The sequence below is a fragment of the Falco rusticolus genome, chromosome 6 (assembly GCF_015220075.1).
Source record: "Falco rusticolus isolate bFalRus1 chromosome 6, bFalRus1.pri, whole genome shotgun sequence".
In the NCBI taxonomy this organism is placed as follows: domain Eukaryota; kingdom Metazoa; phylum Chordata; class Aves; order Falconiformes; family Falconidae; genus Falco; species Falco rusticolus.
Window position 1 is genome coordinate 47537147 of NC_051192.1, and position 16982 is coordinate 47554128.

The 16982-nt window shown below is 39.8% G+C and overlaps 1 protein-coding gene across 3 annotated transcripts in view; it reads right to left on the bottom strand.

Annotated features, from left to right (window-relative positions):
• The window catches only part of GRM1 (glutamate metabotropic receptor 1), a 199422-nt gene that overhangs the window by 47054 nt on the left and 135386 nt on the right, over positions 1 to 16982 (bottom strand). For all 3 annotated transcript variants that reach the window (XM_037392901.1, XM_037392902.1, XM_037392903.1), the window contains exon 5: positions 24 to 270. In XM_037392901.1, the coding sequence (XP_037248798.1) occupies positions 24 to 270 (247 nt within the window). The remainder of the gene's footprint in view (positions 1 to 23; positions 271 to 16982) is intronic.

The following is a 16982-nucleotide window of genomic DNA, read 5'->3' on the forward strand; positions in this document are numbered from 1 at the left end:
GTTGAGGTGAAATATCTCTTTACCTTCCAGGGGCATCTCCCTTTTCATCAAACCAAACTTCTTCTCCAGAAACACCGATGAACGAGGATTTGAGAAGGAACTCCAAGAGCTTGCTGCCATCGATTGGCTTCATAGCATCACACAGCCCAACATGTCCAGGGCAAAGGGAATGATGCATATTTTGTAGCCCATGAGCCATAGCATATATAGCATTGATGACAAATCCCATTTTACTGTCCTGCACATAATTTTCTTCCAGGCTTTCATTGCCTACAATAGTAAGAAAAACAAGTGTTATAAACAAAGATGAAATAACATGAAAATATGAAAAAGAATGAGACATAAAGAGGGATTTTCTTATTTCTCTTACAAAGCTTTAGAAGCATAAACAAGGTGCCAGCCAGGGATTTCAATTAAATAAAAAACCCAAACCCACACTTTCCCCCCCCCCCCCCCAGAAATCTTTAATTCATTGAAAGTGAAATGTCTCATGAGAAAGCACCATTTTAATCAAATTGTCAGCTAGAATTTGTTCTTTTCGAAATTTTGCTTGTCATTCCACAATGTTACGTATGCTAGGAAGGGATAAATTTCAGCTAGAACAATTTTTAATTTGCTTGTAAATTTGACTTTTTGTCACATTTGAAGATATTTTTTTAATCTCATATTTTTGAGGGCCAAGATAGCTATGTCCCTTTCAGTGTTAATAAGTAAACAACCTAAATGATCATCACTTCTGAAGCTATCAGAAATAATCATTTTAGCTAAAAGTAGTAGTAGATATGCCAATTTGGAATTGCTACAGAAAGTCAAACAAAGTTTATAGTACTAAAAGACATTTATGTAACTGCAGCAAGAGTAGACATTGAAGTCTCTGTCCCTTGATCAGAAAAAACGTGGCAGTGAAGGTTTTCCCCACACGTGGATTTCAGCTCTGATGGGCTGATGTGCAGGCACTGCCAGAGGGTGCCATTTGTGTCTGCATTTCACATCAGCCCCCGCTGGGTCCTGGGCCGTTTCCCCGCTTTCTGTCACGAGCTGCTGAGTGCTGTCAGCATTGACCCCGAGTCATAGCTGACCTGTGCTGCAGGGGTCCTGAGGGAGCTGCAAGCAAGAAACCTCCCTGTTTTGTTTCCTTCCCCCTGAGTCATTCTATCACAATATGCTCCAAACTGCAAGATGCTTTTATCTGTAGACCTCCCACGTTACTCGGTGTTTAACAGGCATTTGCAATCCACTCTCTGTTACTTTGTCTAAGTAACACCTTGTCTACACTGGGGAAGTAGGATGTGTGAGAGACTAGGTGTTAACTGACACTTCTCAAATCCAGGTTGGAGAAGATAGTTGTCATTTTAATATGAAGAAAAGAGGAAGATCTGTAAGTTCACTGGAACTTTCAAAAAATAGTTTCTTTCCTGAATGTAGATATGTTATGGCTTTCATATCAAATCATGAAGACCATCCTTACATTTATCTGTGGAAAAGGGTCTGATCTGGTAGTTCTCAGCTTGTTTACCCTACAACTCAGAAATGTCAGGTGGGGATCCATTAGGATAGCAGAGATTCCAAAGGCAGGGTTGTCTAGCTTCCTTTCTCTGGGTCTGTCTTGCACAGGACATTCATCACAACTGGGCAAGAAAATCTTGCCTCGGTACCTATTTTCCAGATGAGCTGAACATAGCACACAGTTGTGATGGTGAATTAAAAAAGCCTTGTGAAAAGAGCGTAATACGACTGAATGAGTTCATGTGCTCCTCTCACTGTCATACATTCACCATCAGCACCACCAAGCAAGGAGCAGCTGGAGAAATATTTCCCAGAGGCAATGTATCTGCCACTTTCTTTGCAGGAGAAGGTTCATAGGTCCCATGCAAATCACATGAAACCAATGACATTCAGACCCATGTTCAGAAACACCGAAAGAATAGAAATCTTCTGTGTAAGCTGACAATATTTACCTAGGGAAGCAGAGAGTATGCCAGTGCATGTACCCTCACTTATGTACTGCATATAGTACATATGGCATAGTCTAGACATCTGTTGCCTGAATATAATATGCTGTCTGAATATACTATCTCTAGGTGTGTTTTATCTGCTGCTTAGTCCCTTAGGATTAACAGACCATGAATTTATCACATATTCTCCTTTCCTATAGATAGAAAATGAATGTGTTGTCCATCCTTATGTGAAAGAAAGGCAGAAAGCCCCTGTGCCCAGTCCGGCAGTCCTCTCATGAAGCTTCTAGGCAGCAAGTCATGGACGAGATCACAAAATGACTGATAGTGCACAGCACGCACAATCAGCTGTTTTCTACCTAGGAGTTTATCTCAAATACCTCATTGATTTCTCAATTAGTTTAAAAAAAAAAAAAAAAAAAAAAAGGAACGCAAACATCAATGACACTTGCAGGAGATAATGATAGCATCCATACATGATTCCTGAGGCAAGCATTCATTTGGCTGCTGGAGGCAGAAAACTAAATGTAACAGAACTTGCCAATGTTTAAAAAGAGGCCATTGCCCTCAAGTATGTATTAACTCTGCAAAGTATGCATTTGGTTCCTCATATTTCAATACAATATGCATACCTCCAAAGAAAATGAATATTCAGTGGTGGAAGGATTTGCTTTTGACTAATTGTGAGTGAACATCTAGCTTACATTAAGGCTCCAAGCATATAGTCCCACACTGCAAAGGTGACTGCCTTAATATCACCTATAGAAATAATTGTACTATAATGGAAAACAATATATGAAGCATCATATGGTAATGAATTGTCTACAGATCAGCAATACCAACATCCCTATGTGTAAATAAGATATTTTCCAGTAAATCCAGCATAAGAAGTCATGCTTTACCCAAACTTAACTTCCCACAGTCAAAATCTATTTTATTTCATTTTCATCATTGTAAATTTTTGATATACCTATGCATTTGAGCTTGTAAAAATTCACTTATGCAATCAGTAAGAAATGTGTGGGGTTTTTTAAAACAAATGAAATCATGTAATTATGTTCAACCAGAGACAAAACAGAGGTAATCGATGTTCATTTAGGTTTTCATAGGACAGCTTGTCAAGAAATACAAGAACTAAACAATGTTTATTATGGGACTTCTCTGTGATATTGCATTTTTCCTCAGTAGGTCTTTGAAAGGGTCAAAGCAGAACTCTGGACTATGAAACTTGTTTTTACTTCCTTTCACATCCTTTGTGAAAAATAACATTGATCTACAAAGACTGATTTGAACACTAGGGCTTATTAAAATTAAAAATGGAAAAGTATTTTGTTAGCTTTTTTTTTGTTTTTGTTATTATTATTATTTTGAGGACCCTAGCTTGCACTAAGCAAAAAAAAAGAATAAATGTAAGCCACGTGAGTACTGGATTAATTGTAGTCACTCAAATTAGGTCATTACTTTTTTGAATGACCTTGAAGAATTCAGGTGTCCTAAATTTCATAGTTACATATTTTTGTATTGGATGCGATGCAAATCTTCCTTTAATAATTTCATTTTAACAGTTCATCAATAGTCTGGGTCATTTTTTTGTATCACAGTTTTGGTTTTAGTCTTTGTTTCTGTCAGTCAATCTAAAAGCTGAAAAAGGAGGAGGGTATACACACATATACTACTAAAACAAAAAATAAACAAACAAAAAAAATCCCCTAAGCACACCTTGTGGCTGCTCCCAACAGTGCTAAAAGTAGTACCTAAGTAGAGGGAGAGGAGAGAACAGACCAAAATGTCATGAAACCCACTGTGAGTCTTTCCTTTTACCATAATGTGCCTCACATCAAACTACTCTTGGCTTCAGCTAGGTACTTGGAAGGACCTGAATGTAAAGCAACCATCAATTTAATCTAGTGCCTTTGCTGTGAAGTTGATGTGGGATTAACAGTGTTCTTGAGAGCAGAGTGGGTACTTATGCAAATCCCAGTTGACAAACTCAAGTTAAGAAAAACTACACTATCAGAATTACAGCTAGAAATGAGTTAATTTTCCTGTATAAAGTAAAGGTAGGACAAGCCTATGTCAGTATAAAATAAGAAATAAAGCACAAAGAATTAGTCATTTGCAGTTCTCTAGAAAGACTAGGGCAAGAAGGAATTTAGGATGGAAAGAAATGTAAAAACATTTTGGTTGGGGAATCTGATCAATACCTAGCCAGTTGGTAAATTTTGAACAAACACACACATTTGATAAAGAACATAGTCTGTTCACAGATAACTCTTGATTAGAACAAAAAGCCAAAATCTGCTGAATAAAATTGTTGTAAATGATAATGTTTCATATGGAATAGGCAGATTTTATGGTTTGTTACTAACTGTCTTCTGCTGAATATTGAGGTCACATAAAAAGAGATTTTTTTGTCTTGGTCCAGTTAGCAACCATTATGAGAGCTATCATCTTTTCTGGTGGTCCTGACAGAGGTCTGAAGGTCTTAGAAATTGTATATACTGTCTTCTTTATTTGTAGCAGTCCTTCCAGGGATTGATATGCTTCACGGGTAGGCCATATGACGTTTTAGCTTTATTGAGAGTTACAACATGGTGTTGGTTACATTCAATATGAGTGCTCATTTAAGCAAAAAAATTGTTCTGGAAGCACAATTAGGGTTAATTTTCACTGGGAAGATGAAATAAAAGAAACCTCCCATACTTGGGTTGTGTGTATAACAACTTGCCAGGTGGCAGAGCAGGGGTTACGCCATGAACTGGTAGACAAGTACCCAGGCTTATAGCAAATATCCATATGCGTTGGAGAAGCCATGGAGGCAGATTTCTTATTCTCTCCTTCAGTTCCAACACACACCACCTTACCCACAGGATGGTTAAAAAATAGAACAGGCTTCCTAGAGAGGTGGTCAGTGCCCCAGGCCTGTCAGTGATTAAGAAGCATTTGGACAATGCTCTTAATAACATGCTTTAACTTTTGGTCAGCCCTGAAGTGGCGAGGCAGTTGGACTAGATGGCCATTGTAGCTCCCTTCAAACTGAACTGAATTTAAAAAAACTCAGCAAAACAAAAAATACCCTGACTCTGAGCAAACGTACTCAACTGGCTCTGTATGAGCTTGTGCAGAGATGAGCTAGTGACATAACATGTTCTTGGAAAACAATGGAAGGCACATATCTTGCAGTGTCTCATGTTAAAGAGGAGACCTGACAAACTCGGAACACAACAAATTTGTATCATACGGCCTTGCAAGGAGCAGGACAGAAGCCTGAACTGATCTGTCATTTCAAATCTGGGTCTCTAAAGATAAGAGCTAAAAATTATTCTGGAAACTAAATGACACATGAAAGATGATGAATTTTACTAGAATTTTAGGATATTTGGCTTAGAAAAATTAGAGCAATTTTATTTGGATGCTTAACTACCTATGCTTTTATCTTTGGACACAGGAGAGAAAATTCAATTAATTTTACAGTTCTGTTTTATCACTGTTCCTCAAAATATTTTTTTCTTTCATTTTATTTAGAACCATAGAATTTTTTAGGTTGGAAAAGACCTTTAAGATCACCAATCCAACCATTAAACCAGGACTGCCAAGTCCACCACCAAACCATGTCCCTAAATGCCACATCTGCATGTATCTTAAATGCCTTCAGGGATGGTGACTCAAGCACTTCCTTGGGCAGCCAGTTCCAGTGCTTGACCAGCCTTTCAGTGAAGAAGTTTTTCCTAACATGCAGTTTAAACCCTCCTGTGCAACTTGAGGTTATTTCCTCTCATCCTATTCCTTGTTAGCTGGGAGAAGAGACTGACACCCACCTCACTACAAACCTCCTTTCAGGTACTTGTAGAGAGCTTCTGTCCTCCCTGAGCCTCCTCTTGTCCAGGCTAAACACCCCCAGCTCCCTCAGCCGCTCCCCATCAGACTTGTGCTCCAGACCCTTCCCCAGCTCCGTTGCCCGTCTCTGGACACGCTCCAGCACCTCAGTGTCTGCCTTGCAGTGAGGGGCCTCCACCTGAACACAGGGTTCCAGGTGCGGCCTCACCGGTGCCGGGTACAGGGGGGTGATCACTGCCCTCGTCCTGCTGGCCACACTGCTTCTGACACCAGCCAGGACGCTGTTGGCTGCCTTGGCCACCTGGGTACACCGTTGGCTCATGCTCAGCTGGCTGTTGACCAGAAACCCCAGGTACCTTTCCACCAGGCAGCTTTCCAGCTGCTCTTCACCCAGCCTGTAGTGCCCCATGGGGTTGGTGTGACCCAAGTGCAGGACCTGGCACTTGTCCTTGTTGATCCTCATACAATTGGCCTCGGCCCATCAGCCCAGCCTGTCCAGATCCCCCTGCAGAGCCTTCCTGCCCTCAGGCAGATCAACATTCCCCCCAGCTTGGTGTCGTCTGCAAACTTACTGAGGGTGCGCTCTATCCCCTCATCCAGATTGTCAATAAAGATGTTAAACAGGAGTGGCCCCAGTACGGAGCCCTGGGGAACACCACTTGTGACTGGCCACCACATGGATGTAACTCCATTTACTGCCACCCTTCGGGCTTGGCCATTCAGCAAGCTTTTTACCCAGCGCAGAGTACAGCCATCCAAGCCATGAGCAGCCAGCTTCTCCAGGAGAATGCTGTGGTAGATGGTGTCAAGGCTTTACTTAGGTCCAGGTAGACAACACCCACAACCTTTCCCCCATCCACTAGGTGGGTCTTCTTGTCATGGAAGGAGGATCAGACTAGTCAAGCTGGACCTGCCTTTCATAAACCCTTGCTGGCTGGGCCTGATAACCTGGTTGTCCTGTACGTGCTGCGTGATGGCACTCGGTATGATCTGTTCCATAACCTTCCCTGGCACTGAGGACAGAACAGGCCTGCAGATCCCTGGATCCTCCTTCCTGCCCTTCTTGTTGATGGGTGTCACATTTGCTAACTTCCAGTCAACTGGTCTTCCCCACTTTGCCAGGACTGCTGACAAATGATGGAAAGTTGCTAATGGATTTATAGAAACATTTTTTACTGTTATGGCAGTAGCCAGATTAAGTTCTAGATGGGCTTTGGCCCTTCTAACTTTCTTCCTGTATAACTTCATGAAACCCTTGTAGTCCTCCTGAGTTGCGCTGCCCCTTCTTACAAAGATCATAAACTCTCCTTTTTTCCTGAGTTCCAGCCAAAGGTCTTTGTTCAGTCAGGCCAGTCTTCTTCCCCGCCAGTTCATCTTTTAGCACATAAGGACATTTAGTAATGCCTAATCCTATGAATAATCATGCCAAACAAAGATTCTATGAAATAATTTTTGCAAAGGATTTCATTTGTTTAAATTCATTTGCCCTTATTGCTTCAGATATTTTACAAATATTGCCTGTTCACTCCCTCCTACATTTATAACATCTCTTACCATTATCTCTCAACAAAGATAACAAAATTATTTAACAAATTTCACTTTAAGGCACTGCAAAATGAATCACACAGATTATAATGTCTCTCAGTGTAATTAATATAATGATAGTATGTTCAAAACCTGTGCACTAACTGGCTTTCTCTCTTCATATCACCTTAATAACAAGTGCACTCTGTTCATTAATATTGTATGGCTGAATGAAATCCTCACGTCTTGACAGTATAAAGAGGACTTTTGTTCATGTCGCTGTACTCATTTCCAAATGTAAATCACAGGAAACAATTCAGATTAGTAAAAGTCAGTTATTCTATATGAAAACATCGAAATACCCATCCATCTCTTTCAGCCCACAATCAAATATAGAGCTACAAGAAGTTCTGAAGTTGTGTTTTCAGAAGCAACTGCCTGTTTTCCAGGCAGTTCCAGCTGTAGCTGACTGTCTGTGCAGGAAAGGCCAGAACTGCTACCTGGTGACTAGAACAAGCAATTGTGGATCAGGGCTGCAGGCTTCACTTATTGTGGGCTGTCTCAATGACTTTGCTGTCTCTACATGCAAGGTAATGTGACAGCAAAAAATTTGTGGAAAAATTAATTAATTTTTTTGTGTGTTTTACCAAGCCAAAAGAGGGTCAGAAAAAAAGACGCTTTGCTTCAATCTCAATTAAAAAAATATTTCTAATTTTCATGAGACAGAATGATAGGCTGAAAAATTTTTCACAGACCATAATAAATGCTTCATTCAACCTACAATAAATAATCCCATTGTGGCAAATTATTTTTTATTGTATGGGTTCTGGACCCAGGAAACCAGTTATTACACTGTTTTCAAACAAAAACAGACCATATGTGTAATGGTTACCCTTCACTTCCTACTTTGATGTCTCTACATTTGCAGCAGGGATGCAAGTTCAAGAGGCAGCTAAATACAGTGAAAAAGAGGAGATAGGACATACAGGGAGGGCAGTAGAAGAGCTATTGAAAAGACACAAGATAAAAAAGGTAACTCAATTCCCATGGTATGTCAACTGTTTGTTTGCCTGGATGAAGCTCCACTACTTGTCAGGTAAGGGTGAGGAAGGATGTATTATTTAAGAAAAGGGATCTTTCCTTAACTGCCTCCTGAGCGTCATGTCACCAGTCTATAGAAAGCAATGTAGCACTCCACAGAACTGCAAGTTGCTCTGCCCTTTGGCAAGAGGAGAGGAAGCGGAGCTTTAACTAGTGCAGCTAAAAGGAAGGAGTATCTTACAATATGTGTATTCTACTCCAGATTTCAAAACATGCTGATAAACATTTGACATCTTACAGTACTGTGTAAGATGTGAAGCAATAAATGGAGTTCATGGGGCTGCAGACTTCATTTTCAGGATGTCATTAAATCAGAAAGATTTCACTTCCATTCATCAAATGGGTTTTATTTCCCCAAGCAAAGAGATTCAATTCATGCAATTATATTTGATGTATTTTTCCCTGAAAAGCTAGGATACAATTACAGTTACCAGTTGAGAGACCCTGCTGTTTTCTTTTGGAGTATGGGGAAACCTGTGGGTCTCCCAGATACTACTGCTTTGTTACATCTGATGAGTGTTGCTTTTTAATTGGGATAAGTGTACTTCTATTCTTGTATAAAACTACAGAGAGAAGTGAAAGCTGTGCAAAAGCTGAACATTCAGCAGAAGCTCCTTCAAAAATTTGCTCTAGAATTCTCTAAGGCATTAGCAGGAAGCTGATTGCAGCAATATTTGTATGCAGTGGGTTATTTATTTTCACTAGCAATGTTGGTCAAATAACTAATGAACCTTCTTCTAGAACGAAGTTGATACTGAATTTAAAAGGGTTTGGGATTTTTTACTTACTTTTACGAACATATCTTTCACAGATGTCAACTCAATGGCTAAAGGAAACCAAAACATTAATTCAGCCATCAAAGGCACAGGTTCTTCTTAATTTCAGATGATTAATACCTAAACTTTAAAAGATTAGTCCCCTTTTTAGATATACTATACACCACCAGTGTCTTCAGTTTCCTTGTGTGTTTTTGTGAGGGTGCCACATTACTCTTTAGTGTTCAAAAAAGAAGTGTCTTCCTTTTGTCTCTCCTTGTGTGTCAGAAGCAGTGGGGAAATATTTTAATTAAATTTACTTCCTTGGTTCTCCGTATCATGTTATGTAAGCACATTAGGGCTGTAAGAGCTTAGTGTCAAAGTCTCTGGAATGAGGCTGGCATACACAAATACAACAGTGCCACAGTGGAGCTGAAATATTATGAGAAAAGACCGCACAAGCTGCTGACTCATTCATTAATCAGATGCAGGGGGAGTCTCAGAGTCGCTGCACTGGGCAGGAGAAAAGCGACTGAGCAGTCCTGGCAGCCCTACGCCAAGTCTGAATTTGCAGGTCCAGCCCATCCACCGCGCAATCTGAGAGCAAAACAAAAGGAAACCAATTCCTAACTGCTCCTGTATTTCCCCATCTGCAAGCTTTGCTTAGCAGACACAAGAGTCTGAGGCTTGCTTCCCATCCCTGCCCTTTCTGCCTCTCCCTGTGGACATTCAGACTCACACAACTATATGACTCAAGGAAAAGCAGATTTAAGATGTAAACACAAAGCGACAATGCACATAACTCATGCTCACTCTGTGGGAGATGACAAAGATGTGTTCAAATGTGCCTGTGCCCAAGAGAGCAGTGAGAGCTTTCTTTTTACCTCTCCTTTCTAGTGACCCAAAGGAGTGAAGCAGGGGATGAGGACTGTCCTTTCCCAAAGGCTGGCTGCAGCTTCAAGTGAATGCAAGGACTGGGCATGCCTGATGTCTGTACCTGACAGTGCTGGGGCAAGCAGGCGAAGCATGTCTGGGTGAAAGATTATATACGCACAAGCACTCCCAGCTGACGTGCAATGCTGCAGCCCCTCTCTGCCTTTGGAGAGAGGCTAGAGGGAAGCTGGAGACCTGTGCAGCAGCTGACAGCATGGTTTTGCCAACACTGCACCACTGGAGGGGCAGGGGAGTGCAAAACAGGCCTGTGGTTGAGAAGAAGTTCCTTTTCCCCTTCTCCATAAATCTGCATCACCTGCTCTGGTTCTTCTGTTGTCTAGCAGAGAAGAAAGAAAGACAGGAAGGACGGAAGGAAGGAAGAGAAATATGATGTCCTGCCTAAGGGCCATGCTAATAGCACAGCTGTCTGCACACCAGCCACCCCCAGAGAGGGCCGTCTCCTCCTTCCCTAGGCTGCCCCTGGCAAGGTGTAGCTTTCTACCATCACAGGTTTGCAATCTACGCAAATTGTCGCCATGCATTTATAATTCCTGTCAGTGAGAGCTGAGAGAAACTTATCATAGAGTTGAAAAGTTGCAAGAATACAGAAAGTGTCCACAGAAAGTATTTATAACAACAAGAAAAAGAGCAGGAAACTGGTCAACAAGCAGAGGACTTCCTACAAGTTAATGCATATGGCACATGCTGTTAAATGCAGGCCTGGAGAGATCCACTTACAGCAGATGGCCTGACAGAAGCTCACCAGCCCAATAAAGCTTCCGTAAGGGGTGACAGTATGGCCTGAAGCCTCTGTGTTTCTTCCCACTGGGCTAAAATTCTTCATAAGGAATTTTACTTAAGAAAAATCCTAGGGTTTAAGGCCCTATGAGGATGATTTTCTGAAATTCTTTCTCCACTAAACAAGCCTGCAAGCGAGTATTTGAAACTTCTGTAGGCATCCACTGCAATAAGCTATTAAAGGTTTGGCAGGAAATTTTTGCATTGCTTCACTTTGTTCCTAGCTTTTAGTAGAATGATTGTGATGAAATATCTCTGCAGCGAAGGCTGTTTTTTAGTGAAATAGAAGCTGAAGGATATAGAGTATAGCTCAGTGCAGGGTGAAAAAACCCAGCCCCTTTCAAAACAAAAAGAAAGATCCACACACATGGTATCTGTATGTGTTCTTGCAGTGCGATCAGCTTGAGAAATACAATTCACAGAATGTCCAACAGTGAAGCTATATAACCAAAAATTGAAGAGAATATTAAGTTTTAAGGTTATTACCTCATTTTGGCTATTATCTTAATTCCTGTCCTTTGGAATCAAAAGACTGGAAAAAAGCAGAGGAAAATAACTGTCCCTATTTGAGATGAATCAATTTCTGTATCTTTGACTCCCAGGAAAACACAGTTCAGTGTAAGCTGAAATGGTTTGAAAAGAAACATGAGTTTGGTTTTATGTGCCATTCTTTTCATGGCTGCATTCATGTGCCAAACTGGGACTATACTTACAACTGCCATAATACACATAAAATCATGAACATTCATTATTATGCACATTCTAATGAAGATGTTTTGAATTAAGTCCATCATCAAGTAAGCAAGCTGTAAGGATATTTAACCTACTTGATGATCATAAAAAAAAAATCAATATATGGCCCTTCTAGCGTATGTAAATGCATCTCCAAATAAAATACTGTGACCACCCATTGGAAGACTCATGGAACTGTCCAGGAATCTGGCATGGAATAACAGCAGCTTATTAGTACCTACAGTCAAATACCCAAGCATAATATTCAAGGCTTAAAACTAGAAATCAATAAAACTATGACTGTGATTCTGAACTTGGGGAATCCATCGTCGCATGTGGTTTGGGCTTAAAAAAATCTACTCCAATTCAAATAGGACATAACATTAAATGACAAGTTCATTCCAGAAATGGGCAACATAGAAGATAATCTGAAGTGATTCCAGTGCCTTTCTTAGAGACACAGAGTAATTATTATGAGAGCTTGACAAATAATTATTATGATTTATCTGTTTTTCTTAAAAGCTGGACTGTGTACAAACTGCCTGCAAATGACCGCAACATGTTCTATTATTTATTTGAAAATATTATTTAACTTCTGCAGCAAGATATTATTTCTCAGCTCCTATTTTAATTAGAAATGAATATTTCCTCTTATAAATAGAAATAAAATATGCCAGCTGATTTTTTCTTTTTTGTTGTTGTTGTTCCTTGATTGAGTGGTTTGTACATGCAATCAGCAAAGACACTGATTTCAAATCCGGATATAGCATTTGAAATCCATCTTATTAATTCATTAGCTGATTAAGTGTTACTGCTGACAAAGGAATCTGAATGGTCAATCTCAGCCTTTGCATTTAAAGGATGTAGGCAACAGCATAGTTATTTTAATGGAAAATTCACGAGCCCTGGGAATGGAAAGGAGGGCTTTTGCCCTGTCTTTTCCCAGTCAGAGGCCATATTCTGATCTGGCATCACAATCCCCCAGTCCCAATTTATTCTTTGACATTGATTCTTTCTGTTTTTTTAATTATTTTCTCTTCTTCTGTCCCCTGTCTTAGGAATACAACAGGGAATTCAATTTGTTACTGTGTGGCCTACAGCTTTTTTTGTCACTCGCAAGCCAACAATAAACTCTCTCTGAGCCTCTCTCTCAGATTCTGCAGGGTCCCAAAGTGCCCATGCTCCCAAAGCCCCAGGCACCATTTCAATGCAATTGGCTATTGTTGCAGAGACCTTGGATGTGCCTGCTTCTCTTGCTTTCTTTACAACTTTCCTCCAGTGCCATCCTGGATCCTAACAGTGTCTCTCTAAGGACAGAATTCCACACAGCCATTTTCTACATGACTTGAACTCATGTGGAGGAACAATTAAAAAGAAAGAAAATCCAACCTTTAGTGTTCTCCTCTCCCACAGTTATCCTTGCTGTCTTATTTGCACATTAAAGACATATTTAGAACTAATATTCTTAACAGATCTGGTATTTGGAAGAAGTCTAACAGATAATGAGCCGCTGGTACTTTTATTTGAGACAAAAATGAACACATTAAAATCAAGTTCATTTGCAAATTTAAAGAAATACTTGCAGATTTTTGTTATTTGGCTAGCTTTCATCATGCTTTTCACTCAATAATAACAATAATTTAATAATTTTATATTTTAATAATATATTATTAGTCATATAATAATATATTATTGCATGGTAATAATAACAATAATAGTGATAACAATAATAACAATAACAGTTAAGTCAGATACCCTTGCAGATACCCTATTATAACACACAATGACAGAAAAATGAAAAGCACATGAAACAGGACCGATCAAATTTCAAGTGTCATGCTTTTCATCTGAAGCCTGAGACTATCTGAAAGACAGAGACAGAACTCAGTAATTGTGCTGCAGCTTTCGGAACATTAACCACCTTAGATACTTAAATTAGGAACCTGAATACATATTTAGGCACCTAATTAATTGACTTGATTAATACCTGAACTTCTCTAGCTGCTGTTGACTTCCATGGGAATTATGGGAGATCAGTACTGTTAAAAATCAGGCCAATTTATCTAGGTCTCAGAGCATGCATTTCAGGAGCTTAATTTTGGGCATCTTCATCAAAAAGTGCTGGTTCAGAGTTGAAAATAAGCAACCTTCATATTAATCATAGAATGTATTACCACTGAACGGGGCAAAGAAGTTAACAGAAATCTAGTCTCAGCATAAGTTAAATATTCAGCACCAGCACAACACCCAAAACTATTAGTCAGGGTCTTTAGATTGGAGTGGGAAAATATGATGAAGATAATAAAATATACATACTAATTAAGCTATCCTTTCTGGAGATCTCTGCTTCTATCTGGCATGGAGACGGTAAATAGAACAAATCACATAAACTCTTTTCTGTCCATTGATCTAGACCTGTAAACATCTAAGTGCTAGCTCATGGTTGTCAGTGTATGGGCATGAGATCCTGAGGACTTCCAAGATATGTGTTAGTACCTCCTGTTAACATCAGAGCGAGAACTCCCCTCGTGACAGGGTACCAGCTCATGGCTGGCAGGCAGATCTAGCTGGCCTCACTGGTATTTTCCTGTCTTAAATTCCAGCATGAGTCTGAAGAATAGTCAGGAAAGATATCTAATATTTATCATGCTTTAAAACACTATTGATTTAAGATGGGTTTCAGAATTCTTGCATGACAACGTACCACCCAGCAGCCAGTACTACAGGTTCTCTTTTTCTTTTATTATTCTAAAAGAACAAAGCACATCTTCGTCACTTCTGTTCTTAATGTTAAGGTAGTATTAAGAACACCAGCATTAGCTGCCCAAGTATAAATCAATATGAACACCAACATGTCTTACCTCTGCAGAAATACAGCTCCCTCCAAATTTGTCCTTTGCCAGGTTTAGTGTTGGGTTTGCGTTATTGTTTTGTGTTGTTCTGTGTGTTTTTTTAAACAGACTGCATCCTCACACACAAAAACTTCTGTCTGAAGGGCTAGCTTCCTGGAACCACATGTTTGCATGCCAATGGGGTGGACTTCACACATGCTACGAAGCCTGGGGTCAAAGGCAGCTGCTGCCCCTGCTCTGCAGCTGAGGAGCAAAGCACCCTCTGCCACCACAACTCGTGCCTAGTTGGACTACGTTATCATTTAACAGAGCACACTCACCTTTTTTGGTTAAATCAAGTGCAGTTTTCAAGGACTGTTAGGAGGATCCAAACATTCCCTTGTAACCCTTGCAATGTGCAAGATGTTAATGGCAAATACACAGATCACAAAAATCCACTTTAAGTTCCCCTTAACTGGACATATGCCCAGAGCTGTGTTCAAGTACAGTATCACAGAAAAAATATCATTTTAAATCTAAGCTAAGATTAGAAGCTTCTGAATGACATCTGCATGAGAACAATGCATTGCTGATTAGCAGTGAACTAGAGCTAAGCAAATCAGAAGATAAAATAAGTGTCCTTAATCTTTATTCACACATTAAATTCAACAGAAAAACAGAAGCAGGATTCTTTCAGATCTGAAAGAATTTTAAAAGCATTTATTCTAGCATACCTCCTTTTTTCCTGGGTATAGCTAAATGTGACAATGCAGAAAAAAAGGGCTATGAAGCCCAGCCAAACCCAAATTACTGAAGTACTTGAGATCTAACAAGAAAATGGGCCCTTGTGATGTGAATTTTTAGATAAACTAATCCTGGAAAAACAGACAGAGTAAACTGGCCTTTGCAGAAAGTAGACAGCACACTGCATAGCATGATGTGCAAAGTACTATCGCTTTGAAGAGAACTGCCCTGATTTTCCATCCCTATAGAGCTGAGCCTGAATTCAGAGCTAAATTAAAGGTCTGAACTTGCAGGTTCCTCCAAAGCTGCATTCTATTACTTGAATTTCAACAATCTGAGCTGAAGGAAACCTTTGGAAATACTCTTGTCTTGCACCTTGCTGTGCTTCAGTGGCCCTCTCTGGCTCAGCCAGCAGCCCAGCCTAGCTGCAGTAGCTGGTTTCATTATTTTTCCCTAGTTCCCTCCACACTGCACTCTCCCAGACTTTCCAGTATGAGTGGGAAAACAGAAGTTTATTCTGGCAGCACTACTCTTTGGAGCACACGCCTTCTATCAGGTTATTCTCCCTATGGATACCAATACGGCTTATTCTGAGCAGGAAAGTTTGTGCTTTGTATGGTACAGTTTCACTACTCTGGCTCATAATTTATTGTTCTTTATACCACTGCTTGTCCAAGATCTATTAAAGGAACCCATTGATTTTTAGAACTCTATTTCTATTTTTCAGAAAATACTCTTGTGCACGAATGGCATCTCTCAGGTGCAGCTAGACATGTGTGAATGTGTGGGTTTGTGCCTACATGTTAACCTCTACTTGTATGTCCTTTGCACCTGTATTTGTGGGGTAATACTGCCAGTAATGACAACCCGTAAAACTGCAAGCTGAGTTTAAAAACTTTCCAGGTAAATGAAGGGAAGAAATGATCCAATAAAAGACCAGGAGGGCTGACAGAAGGCAGTTGGCCTTGTTTTCAGGTCAGTTACCTGTGTTATTTCATCTGGTTTACTTAATGGTTTGGTTAAATGCTTATATCTGGGCTAATTGTTCTGATGCGTGACCTGCACAAACTTTTGACTTCTAGGAACAAGTAAATTCATTTTAATTGTGTGCTTTTGTCCTCACCATGCTCCTGATACAAGTTCAAAGCACCTGTGACAGTCTGGGCAGTCAAGAGTGCCCCTGTCACTCTCCAGGCACAGGAGACAGGAGCTCCAAGGAGGCACAAGGGAGCATGATTCATGTGTCCTGTTCCCTTGCAGCACCATTGATTTACTCGCATAACAGGGAAGGCTGAATGTTACAAGCCTACCCAAGGATTGTTTTAATCCCAGAAGTGGAAAATCTGACTGTTAAAACCCACAATGGAAAATGTAGGTGTAAATTTTACGTTCAGAAAAAATTTCTCATATCCTGCTGTAATATGTATGTGTTCTGCAAACTGTCTTCTATGCTGTTTACCCACCTATATGTATACTGCTTCCTTCCTTTATTTGATGATGATTTAATTTTTTCATGGATCTCAAAAGAAGAAAAGTATTTATCGTTATTGTATTTTGATTGACAGCTTGGTTTTAAAGTATTTTTTGAAATATAAAATATTAGATAAATGTAGCTGCTTTCTTCCAAACACAGAAATAAGAAGCTAGAAGCAAATGAACAAAAGCCTGACTATAGATAATGTCTTCCTCAAATAATTCCTATGATTTATCACAGATAAGCATGTTATTAATCTTCCTCTTCTTTAAGTTTTAAAAGCTGTCTGTAACCTTGT